Source organism: Schistocerca nitens, chromosome 1, assembly GCF_023898315.1.
Source record: "Schistocerca nitens isolate TAMUIC-IGC-003100 chromosome 1, iqSchNite1.1, whole genome shotgun sequence".
Classification (NCBI taxonomy): domain Eukaryota; kingdom Metazoa; phylum Arthropoda; class Insecta; order Orthoptera; family Acrididae; genus Schistocerca; species Schistocerca nitens.
This window is the reverse complement of record NC_064614.1, coordinates 694972049-694984464: the sequence shown is the minus strand read 5'-3', so window position 1 is coordinate 694984464 and position 12416 is coordinate 694972049. Positions and strand designations below refer to the sequence as shown.

General features: G+C 38.8%; 2 protein-coding genes across 6 annotated transcripts in view; one reads left to right on the top strand and one right to left on the bottom strand.

Annotated features, from left to right (window-relative positions):
- The window catches only part of LOC126259552 (GPI mannosyltransferase 4), a 37681-nt gene extending 34419 nt beyond the window's left edge, over nt 1-3262 (bottom strand). The window contains exon 1 of the mRNA XM_049956442.1: nt 2946-3262. Within this exon, the coding sequence (XP_049812399.1) occupies nt 2946-3123 (178 nt within the window). The 5' untranslated portion in view covers nt 3124-3262. The remainder of the gene's footprint in view (nt 1-2945) is intronic.
- Nucleotides 3263-3270: 8 nt separating this feature from the next.
- LOC126259525 (protein SERAC1) overlaps nt 3271-12416 on the top strand; it is a 267082-nt gene continuing 257936 nt past the window's right edge. For 4 of the 5 annotated variants that reach the window (XM_049956420.1, XM_049956412.1, XM_049956394.1 and 1 more), the window contains exons 1-2: nt 3271-3436; nt 3750-3874. In XM_049956420.1, the coding sequence (XP_049812377.1) occupies nt 3372-3436; nt 3750-3874 (190 nt within the window). In that variant the 5' untranslated portion in view covers nt 3271-3371. The remainder of the gene's footprint in view (nt 3437-3749; nt 3875-12416) is intronic. The other variant, XM_049956403.1, reaches the window with a different exon arrangement.

The following is a 12416-nucleotide window of genomic DNA, read 5'->3' as shown; positions in this document are numbered from 1 at the left end:
GGGGATCTCAGGTTGACTCCGTATTTCTGGATTTCCGGAAAGCTTTTGACACCGTTCCTCATAAGCGACTTCTAATCAAGCTGCGGGCCTATGGGGTATCGTCTCAGTTGTGCAACTGGATTCGTGATTTCCTGTCAGAAAGGTCGTAGTTTGTAGTAATAGACGACAAATCATCGGGTAAAACTGAAGTGATATCAGGTGTTCCCCAGGGAAGTGTCCTGGGACCTCTGCTGTTTCTGATCTATATAAATGACCTGGGTGACAATCTGAGCAGCTCTCTTAGGTTGTTCGCAGATGATGCTGTAATTTACCGTCTAGTAAGGTCAACCGAAGACCAGTATCAGTTGCAAAGCGATTTAGAAAAGATTGCTGTATGGTGTGGCAGGTGGCAGTTGACACTAAATAACGAAAAGTGTGAGGTGATGCACATGAGTTCCAAAAGAAATCCGTTGGAATTCGATTACTCGATAAATAGTACAATTCTCAAGGCTGTCAATTCAACTAAGTACCTGGGTGTTAAAATTATGAACAACTTCAGTTGGAAAGACAACATAGACAATATTGTGGGGAAGGCGAGCCAAAGGTTGCGTTTCATTGGCAGGACACTTAGAAGATGCAACAAGTCCACTAAAGAGACAGCTTACACTACACTCGTTCGTCCTCTGTTAGAATATTGCTGCGCGGTGTGGGATCCTTACCAGGTGGGATTGATGCGAGGACATCGAAAGGGTGCAAAAAAGGGCAGCTCGTTTTGTATTATCACGTAATAGGGGAGAGAGAGTGGCAAATATGATGCACGAGTTGGGATGGAAGTCATTAAAGCAAAGACGTTTTTCGTCGCGGCGAGATGTATTTACGAAAATTCAGTCACAAACTTTCTCTTCCGAATGCGAAAATATTTTGTTGAGCCCAACCTACATAGGTAGGAATGATCATCAAAATAAAATAAGAGAAATCAGAGCTCGAACAGAAAGGTTTAGGTGTTCGTTTTTCCCGCGCGCTGTTTGGGAGTGGAATGGTAGAGAGATAGTATGATTGTGGTTCGATGAACTCTCTGCCAAGAACTTAAATGTGAATTGCAGAGTAGTCATATAGATGTAGATGTAGAAGAATAAGGCTTTGAGGTTAGTTTACAATTTTGTAAGTCTGTCAGATATGGTAAATGACTTGGAAGAGCACTTGAATGGAATGGATAGTATCATTAAAACTGTTTAGAAGATTAATGTCAACAGAGGCAAAACAAGGATAGGCCAACAGAATGTAGTCAAGTTAAACCTGGCGATACTCAGGTAATTAGACTAGGAACTAACATACTAAAAGTAGTATACGAATTTTGCTATTTGAGCAACAAAATAACTGATGATAACAGAAGTAGATAGGCTATAAAATGCACACTGGTAATAGCAAGAAAACCATTTCTGAAAATGAGGAATTTAACATCTAATATCAATTTAAGTGTTAGGGAGATTCCTCTGATGGTATTTGTCTCAAGTGTGGCCTTGTACAGAAATAAAACATAGGCCTATGATAACCAGTTCAGACAAGAAAAGAAGTTTTCGAGATTAGGTGTCACAGAAGAATGTTGAAGATCAGATAGGTATAGTGAATAATCAATAAGAAGGCACTGAATCGAACTGAGGAGAAGAGAAATTTGTGGGATAACTTGATTAAGAGAAGGGACAGCATATATTCTGAGGCACCAAGAAACTGTCAGCACAGTAATGGAGGGAAATGTAGAGGGTAAATATTGTAGAGGGAGACCAAAGCTTGAATACAGTGAGCAATTTCAAATGGATGTAGGTTGCAGTAGTTACAAAGAGATTTGCACAGAACAGACTAGCATCGAGAGCTGCATCAAACCAGTATTAGGACTGAAGATCCCAACAATAACAACAACAGGGCTGAAGTTAATTTGTCCCAAAACACAATGTCCAAGTTCACTATAATTTCTTAGCATATTGTGCAATATGCTTTGGTGACTTATATGGAATTTTATTAGCTTCCTTCAATGGAATATCAGTATGGAGAAGGTAGCAAAAAATGAAATATCAGTGAAAGAGAATGACACGTTGGCAGTGCAAAGCGTTACACATGACCTTTCAAACCAATTATTTGGGGCAAGTGAAAGCACAGTTGGATACCTCAACACAGATTCTTAGTGACCCATTAGTAGAACTATCGATAGGGGATAGCCAAAGAAAAAATTACATAGGGAAACCAAAACTTGCCATGGTGTGAAATACTGTTGTTTCTGTATCATACTATTGCTGTTATATACCTAGGAGAACAAACATTTTATTTTTCTAGATCATAAACCCTCTATAAGGCTAAAAGTATAGTTTTTGCAAAAGTTATCAATAACCTATAGGCCCTATGAATTAAAAATGTGCCTTCAGCAAGGCCACAGTCAACCACCTGTCTTATCCTTGTAAAAATATACTTATTGAGAGATTATCTCTAATATATGGGTATCAATAAAAATGTGGTTTGTTACGTGAACATGTTTGTTTTTCGTCTTAGATAGAGTCGACTAAAAATAGAAACAAAATTTCAAACATAAAAGTGACGCTCAGGTTGGTTTTCATAAATGGAAGTTTCCTTCACCTTCATGGGAGAGAAATTATTTTTTAGTAAACTAGACTATTCAGGAATTAGGAACAGAAGTCAGTAAGTACGTTGAAAATGCGAAAATTGTGGGGGCAGGGATATTTTTTCCTTCTTTTCATAACTATTTACTCTGAGAATGAAAATTAAATTATTTTCTCGCGAAGCTGTAGTTTCGATATTGCGCTTGAACCACTGCTTAATCTTGCCATCTTTCAATCCGTTTGAACTAATTCTGAAGTTTATCCGCATAAGAAATGCGTCTGGATTTCAGTTAAGCGAATTTAGATAGAAGCGACAGTATTTACCATGACAGTCTCTTAAATCAACCAATGACTGACCTGCCATGACTTCTATGGACTGGAAAAACTCATCCGGATGAATATAGCCAAATTGTGGAAGTAATGTCAGCAGTATACGTAGTGCAGCTAAGAACCAATATATGATGTATTTCCGACGTACTGATTCACAGCACCATGTAAATCTTCGAGTGCTGTGGTCAACAAGCTTTTGGAACATGTCTGTTGATTCAGAATGTTCAGCATGTATTCTGAAATAAATATGCTGGTACTAATAACACCGCCCACTGACATGCCACAATTTGTCAACAACACCTTTCTCGATGTTTACAAATGAACATACTGCTGCTTCTCCAAAGATGTTATGTTGCCCTTAATAAGTAGTAATGGATGCCGAGTGTCATTTGTTGAAATTCAAATTGAATTTGTTTATAAACATTACCTTACTTTTGAAAGTTGAAAGATAACATGGTTTCATTGCGGAAGTACAAGAAGCTCCTTAATTACAGTGGAGCTGCTGTTGTATTTATAGGGTTTGTATGATTATACTCAAATGAAACAAATCCTTATAAGACCGGTTGCATTAGGTTATTGTAGCTATAAGGGTGAGGTTCGTTGTTATCACGATGCGTACTTTGTCGCATACATTCTTGTATGCTAAACGCAAATGTTACAGAACTGTCTAATTCATATGGATGGGTTTTACTCTTTCGTAACACTATATTGATATATGACCGAACAGTTTGCTATCCATATATTCCGTAATAAAAGCGTATTTTATAAAGTAAAATAAAAAAATACTCCAAGGGTGTCACACAAACTTTACCGCAATCTTTATTGTTGCAGCAGAAGCGGATGGATAACGTATCATATATACACAACCCGATTAAAGCATGCTTTTGGGACTACTCTCCTGAGGCCCCATAAAACGAAACCAGAGTATATTTATATTACTGATCCGAAGTTGAAAGGTAATAAAATTAGTTTATTACATTCTCCGTTGTTCATGCAATCCACGTATTATAAGATATAGTCACACTGAAATAAAATGTGTACTGTTCATTGTCGACTGTAACACATTTCGTCATATCGTAGTCGACCGTAGCTGAGGCTTTGCATAGTATGCAACAGCTTACCCAGGAGTGGAGAGAGAGAGAGAGAGAGAGAGAGAGAGAGAGAGAGAGTGAGTGAGTGTGTGTGTGTGTGTGTGTGTGTGTGTGTGTGTGTGAGAGAGAGAGAGAGAGAGAGAGAGAGAGAGAGTGTGAGTGAGAGGGGGGGGGGGGTGCGTAGGTTGCACAACTCAAACTCTGATATTAGTTTCTTGGGGATTGCTGAAATAGCTTTGTTTTTCCATGATGTACAGCTATGGATACAATTAATACTAGTAAATAAGAGAATGAGTGGGCAGGTGCTGCCGCCCTCTGCTCATCTGGGTGTGCACTTTATACAATGATTTCCAAAAGACATTTTGTAAATGTGGTGTTTGATGTTGACTGAGTAGCGTACTGTTTACAATACCTACTGTGATTTAGGTGTGGTAGTTGTCATAGATATTTTTCATTTCAGAAAACAAATTTAATTACAGAAATATGATTTCTTTTTAACTCAGCAGTGTAAACTCCAGATTTGAATATCAACTATATTAGGGAAAGGACAGGTTTCCGCGTACCATAAGTATAACACATCAAGTTCCAATCAGGCACAAGAAAAAGACTGTTGCACATTTAATTTTCAACCAAAGCCATCTTCCATATATTCGCACGATCAAGCACATCTCACAAATACATGAACCAGAATGCAGTCCGGTCCAAGCTACTGCGTTTTCTTTTCTTTGTAATTGATACTTGTAACCATAGGACAAGAAGTCTCCAATCACATTCCCAAAAACCACCAGGTATTTAGCCTCTTTCATACTTTTTTAGTTACATAGGTCACAATTTATAATTGGAGTGAAAGCTTGACGCAAAAAACCCTGTATTTCCGTCCTAAAAATGAAACTTTCAGTAGTATGGGATAAATTCTCTCTTCAATTTGCGCCTCCATGTAGATATCAGGACACTTCATCATGGCAACTCTCTGCCCCTGGTAGCTGAGTGGGCAGCGCGACAGACTGTCAATCCTAAGGGCCTGAGTTCGATTCCCGGCTGGGTTGGAGATTTTCTCCGCTCAGGGACTGCCTGTTGTGTTCTACTAATCATCATCATTTCATCCCCATCTACATGCAAGTCGCCGACGTGGCGTCAAATCGAAAGACTTGCACACGGTGAACGGACTACCTGATGGGAGGCCCTAGTCACACGACATTTACATTTATTTTATCATGGCTCTACATGTGCTTTATGTGTGCAGATAGTGCTTTTTCAATAACATAACTGCAAAGTGTTGTCTTTTGGATCATGTAAGATTTGTTTCAGCGGGAATCTGAAGAATGTGGTACTAGTCATCAAAGTCACATAAAATGTTTACTTTTAAAGTCTTCTAAAGACGTTTTACTTAAATCTGTTGGCCATATTGCTTCACTAAAATCTGCTACACACTTTGGTTTAAACAGTAGTGTAGTAAATTTCTAAAAATAACTTTGTTGTAAGGCAGAAGACTATTCTGCTTCATTATTGGCAATTGCTGAGATATTGCGCTAGTCATACTACATTGGTCTTTCCGTATTTGACTTTACAAGGGTAATTCAAGAAGTGGAATAACAATAGCTCCTCGTGGGCGCATGAATACCTCTTGTGAATTAAATGCCATCTCTAGATAGAAGAGAAAATCAGAGCTTCCAATGCGATTGATAAATGGAGGCAAATGTGCTGTTGCGCTTAGAGATATAGTTTCAAGATGGAAATGTTGATGGATAACCTATATCGTGGGTAATTAAAGTGTGAATTATAACCAGAGTTTTATGTTCAAAGAAATCATCCCCAGCTGCAGTTCATAACTGACTAGTGGAAGTTTATGAAGCAAAGGTGGTGTCACAAAAACAACATGTTTTTGGTGCACGCAATTTTGATAAAGGCAGAATAGAAATAGAAGTACGAGTCGATCAAAGGCCATGGCTGCCTAGCACTTCCACCCCATGTTACAATGTATGCTGTGTTGAAGAGTTCTTTCAAGATGATTGTTGCATTCACATGAGACAAATTGCACGCAAACTCAATATCTCCAGTGGCATCATAATGGATATTGTGCACACTATATTGGACCTGTAGATGTGTTCTTCCTGTATATCATGGCAGTTCTCAAATGTGCATAACACCAAGCAAATGCGATCATCTCTCTTGCACCTAAAGCAGCATCAGCAGAGGATGGTACATTTCAACACCATCTAGTCACAGGGGATGAATGTGGGTGCATCGTGATACCTGATAGAGTGCTTAATGTCATGGAGACATTCCGCTCCCCCATACAAAGCATAAAAAAAGCAGCATCTGTATCAAAAGTTATGGCCACAGTGTTTTGGATCACACAGTTATTATATATGAAACTTATCAAACTTGAAAACAGTTTATAGAAGATAATTCAGAGGAAATGACTGGGACTACTTTAGGAAGATGGTTGTAGGAAATCATCACCACATACATACTTGGTTGTGTGTGGTTTGGTCCTCCATTCCCAGGGCTCTTTATTAGAGCACCCTCTACACAACCCAACCATCACACTAAGTGATTTCTTTTATACAGGTTTCAATGGATTGTTTTATTAATGGAGTGAGTGCTTAGGTAGCACTGGTGACTATGCGGTAAGTAATATGTATCACTGCTGTGGTAACTTTGTGTATCTCTGTTTTACTGAATAAACCCTTTCACCTAGAGGACATCTTGCATTTGAACAACTCTCTAATTTTACCTATTCACTCATATTTTGAAATAGCATAAAAGCCTTTGTTTTAAAAAAAATTGAAGTATCACATAAAAATTAATTGTTCCCCCCCCCCCCCCCCCCCTGTGATGGTTCTACATACTTTTACTTGTGTAGGGAGATTGTCATCACATGTACTATAGTAAACTAAGGGAAAAGAATTGGAAGAGATTTAAGACTGCAGCTGGCAGTGATAATATTGAATAAAAACTTTTTGGTCTTCTAGCCATGTCATGTGATTAAAACTCCTTGAGCTTAAGACCAAGCTCTCATTGACCATTGCCAAATGATACAATTGCCAGTGGGTTGCTGGTACCCTCTTATATACACTAGCTGCTGGCTGTGACATCATTGGTGCTTGCCTTATCATCATATGTGAGCGTACATTGAGTCAGTGTTCAGTGAGCCCACTTTAACCCACTTGAACTTCACAGACACTAGATCCAATGTCGCCCTGAACTGCAGGCACCATCTCTATTAAGGTGTTATCAGTGTTTTTTTTTTAATGTGATAGCTTCTTTAATTACACAGTCTCAGAAGCTGTTAGTGCAAGCCACAACAGAGGTTTCATCAAAACTGATCTAGTGACTATTTTCTGAAGGCGTGCTCAGCTAATGCTGATTTACTGGCAGTAGCTTAGATAATAAGACTTCTCATGCTGCTCCCTACATTGTTCTGTCGTGCATACTGTTTGTGCGAGGGAAGACTGGCCATACTTGTAAGATATCTTGTAGACCACCGGTGTTCTGAGACCCGTTACATCTTTAACTGGTCTCCGTAATTGGCAGATTTTTTGTCTGAGGTCTGAAGATTAATTAGATCTTGTGCCTTTCAGCAGACAGCTTATCTTACTTGAGACAGAGAAAAGGAAGTTTCTTTTCCTGTTCCTCTTTGGTGGTCTTATTGCCATGGCTTGATATTACATCATTTCGTTGTAACCATTGTTCCTTAAGACCCTGCATAGTTGGCTCAACTCATGGAATAGATTATTGGTGTCTGATATTGTTTTTGTGCAATGCACCCATGTTTGTAACACAGTGTGCTTCTGTGTCAGGCAGATAGCTTGGAAGTACAGATTGGTATGAGTAACTTTTCTATTGATGCTGTCGTCAAAGCACCCACTTTGTTTGTACAGATGAGGACACTGAGGAAGGGCTACACATTGTTTTTTCCTACCTCCATGGTGAGCTGGATGTTGTGTTAATGCAGTTGACAATGTTCCAAAAACTCATCAGGTTTTTCACGTGTATGAGGCCAAATAAACTTGTCAGTGTTTAGGAACAAACAACCAGGCTTTCCATGAACAGCTGCAGATAATGGAATTCCCATCACAATGCCACTCATCTGGTTATAATTCTGGTTGTTGTACAGGAAGTAAGAAGACATAAGAAAGTGTCTAAATAGCTCATCCACATCACTTAGAAAAAACTGGGATACTAGACCCAAAGAGTTGCTGATGGCACATTCATAAATAGTGCCATCACATCAAAACTGACCATTATGTCACTCTCACTAAGTCAAAGACGGTTCATTCAGCTGATGAAACCAGCCGAGTTTTTCATATGATGTTCAGTGTTGCACTGTAGAGTGAGGAGATTGACCAAGTACTTCGTCGATAAGTCTACGGTAAATATGATGAGTCAATTGAGTGTCCCATCCTTGTGGATCTAAGGTAAAGTGTAAGCAGTAAGCAGTCTTGTTGCTTGAGGAAGATGATTTTTTTGAACACACACCATCTTCCACTGAAGAGCACTTAAGAAGCTCAGATGTCTTTCATGTTATTTTCAATGTTGGGTCATATGGGAGCATCTGCAAATTGATCTTCTGTTACTGAGACCAGTTAAAGAAGCAGCAGGTCTCAGAATGCCTGGGATCTACAAGACACCTTGCAGTTGTGGCCACCTTATATCAGACAAACAGTATGCATTGCAGAACAATGTCATTAGGAGCATGAGACATTGTATTGTCTATGCTATCCTTGAAAAATCTCCTTTAGCTGAACATTCTTTTTTTAAAAAAAGTCAGTGGAGCAAATTTGATGAAACCTCTGTTGTGGCTCACACTAATTGCTTCTGGGTCTGTGAAATTAAAGAAACCATCTAAATAAAAGGTATCCATAACAACCTTAATGAAGACAGCAGCCTACAGCTCAGTGCAGTGTGGTATTCAGTGGTTGCGAAGTTAAAGTGAGCACTTCAAATACAGAGTCAACATATTGCCCATATACAGCAATGTGGCGAACACCAGTGATGTTACTGCCCGCAGCTAATGAATATAAGGCTATGTCAGCAGCCCACTGACAGTCATAGCACTTGACAATGGCCAAGGAGAGCTTGGTCAAAAGCTCGTGGAATTTTAACTGCTTGATGTGGCTAGAAGCGCGAGAACTTTTTACTTAATTGGAAGAAAATTTAAAATCATAAAGGTAAGGAGATACTGCTCACAGCCTACAGGTTGGTTTGAACAGACTCTATTGGAGGTGTTGTCTTCCTCTAATCTTCAAAATGAGTTACCAAGTCAGTTATAGGGACAGCTACTGTTTAATCTGGACCGTGAAAGCAGGATCAGCTAATTACAGCATACATACAGAGACACTTCGGCAGACATTTTTCCCATACGCTGTCAATGAATCTAAAGAGAATATTCCCTAATAAATGTTACTATGGAAATTACTACCCTCTGCCAAGCACTTCACAGTGGTTTGCAGGGTAGAAATGTGGATGTAGTCTCCGAACTTCGGTGCAAATTGGCATTTTACACACACGTATGCACATGCGCTTGCCCACTTACTGACACACACACACACACACACACACATTGGCAGAGCTGAGAGAAGTGATAAAAGAAGAAGAAGAATCATCCTAAGACCAACTAGGTATTGGATTGTGAACATCTTAAGTTTTAGACGACTCATACCCACAGAGCTACCAAGCAACACTCTTAAAATAGTATCATTGCATTGGCTATAAATTAGGATCAGAAAGCATCTGATTTTTCTTCATTTTAAAGTAAAAGAAATTAGTTGTATACAGGGAGAAACTAGTGACTAAAAGTCAAGTGTTTTTAATTTTATTTTGAATCTAAAAATTCCAAATTTCTGGCTTAATGATTATCATAGCATTATAAGACCTCTGTAATGTAATACAAAACCTCTCTGTGGATCCGAGACAAGGAGGCAAAGTTGATAAGCAAATATGATCTTCTTCTCTTGTCTTGCAATTTGTAAACGAAAATTACAATTTATGTGTAAGTTACTGTTCCTTGTTGGCCACAGATAAGCAAAGAAGGAACTGTTTTGGGAAGTGTGTGTAATAGTTCCAACATCTTTGGAGAGCTCTTTACATAACATGTGATTATTTACTCTAAACAATATTCTTATTACTCACTTTTACTGAAAAAGTAGTATTTTCTGTTACTCTGTCTGCATTGCAGCCAAGTACAATTCTATAGAAAAACAGAGTGAAATAATGCAGAATAATTTAGACTACTATTATCAAGTCAGTTGCAGTGAGAGGCACACCTATGTGCTGGTCATGATGAACTAAGCACAGTTATGAAATGGGGTCATTCCACGTCAAGGGGACCAGGGGTCCTCACTTGAACACCTCCAAATCTGATGAAATTTGGTGTGAAGGCTGCATATGGTCTTCGAGGGTTATATATCAAATTTCAGTCCAATATCTTAAGTTGTTGAATTTTTAGGGGCTTTTAAAGAGAGGCTACTCATAAATTGAGGAAATTTTTGAAATTCTTATGTTGAACAGCTGAACGATCCCTAAAGTAATAAATGTTCTTAATGTTTTAAATCTTTGTCTTAAGGATGCTGTTAACTTTATTTGAAAGGCAATGACATCATGATGGAGACAGTTGCTGATCATACAAATGCTGATACTCTAGCATTTGCAGTGTTACGTGGCTTTATGCTTAATTACAGACTTACTGTTTTATCAGTTGATTTGTTTTCACCACGTAACGCCCACTATTTACGTCCTCCTTCGTTGATGAGCGATGTATCACTTTTCGTTCTGACTCCATAACTCTTCCTTTCTTATATCTTTACTACTTTTTATCTATATAAATGATGAACTATTGGTTTTGCCGTTTAACAACTTTTTAATAACTGTGGAAGTATTACAGGCATCGGGTCCCACCTAATGTATCACCCGCCTATGCATTTTACATGAACCTTTCAAGACTCGATCGATCTGTTTACAAAGAGAAAGCGGAATATCTCTTCCTTTGACGTTGTCCAACAACGACCTAGGAAGAGTCCTTAGAGAATGTAGTCCATCAACAAAGGAGGTGGCTTACAAAACACTCGTTCGACCTATACTTGAGTATTGCTCATCAGTGTGGGATCCATACCAGATCGGGTTGACGGAGGAGATAGAGAAGATCCAAAGAAGAGCGGTGTGTTTCGTCACAGAGTTATTTGGTAACCGTGATAGCGCTACGGAGATGTTTAGCAAACTCAAGTGGCAGACTCTGCAAGAGAGGCTCTCTGCATCGCGGTGTAGCTTGCTCGCCAGGTTTCGAGAGGGTGCGTTTCTGGATGAGGTATCGAATATATTGCTTCCCCCTACTTATACCTCCCGAGGAGATCACAAATGTAAAATTAGAGAGATTCGAGTGCGCACGGAGGCTTTCAGACAGTCGTTCTTCCCGCGAACCATACGCGACTGGAACAGAAAAGGAAGGTACTGACAGTGGCACGTAAAGTGCCCTCCGCCACACACCGTTGGGTGGCTTGCGGAGTATAAATGTAGATGTAGATGTGGAAGCTCGACGCCCTCGCGGCCTAGGCTCTTCCATGGCTCATGGTAGTTTGCAGCATTTGTTTTATTCCTTGCCTACTTGCCGCTATGTCGACTTTTGTGGTGATCATTGGGCAATGTCTCCCACGTTATCTGCAACATAAATAAACTTTCTTCCCACAGTATTTCTGAAAACCCAAAAACAAACTTAAAAAACATAATAATAATAATTGCTCTAACATTATTACGGCGAATGTTGAGCTCCCTATATCTTGAAGTCCAATTTCTCTAATGTGTTGTCATGTTCTTTTATTTTTTAAATATATTACTATTAATCTCCTAAATAATAAAAATATACTAATAAAAGAAATAAAACCCATCCCCTAGTCAGTACACAACTTACAAAAGTATAAAAAAATTCTGTCACCATACTTGTGTATAAATCGTTTAATATGTTCCACATTATACAATAATGAATGAACATTTCTTTCAGGTTACAAAGAAGCAGGGGTTTTTCTGCTCTTGTGAATCTTTTGCCTATTTATTTTTACTGCAACACAATCCTCTTTTCCAGCTCATAAATGAGAAAACTCATCCTTCAAAACTGAGGACATTTTGTTTTACTTCACCAATGAGTTTTTTTTTTTTTTCTTTTTCAGTTTGCAGGTGTTGCCAAAATCCCATCTTCTGAAACAGCAAATTTTTTAGCCTTTTTTTTCAATAGTGCAGGTATTTGGGGCCAGGGCCAAAATTTGAACTTAACTGCAATTGCTTGAAGTCCGAAGCTTAATCTTAAGCTCTTCAACTAAGATGTCTATATATTTACGTTTCAGGCACTCTTCCATTTGTATTTGAACAATATGTACTTGGCTCACAACAACAGCTGTGGCAATTACCTTAGTAA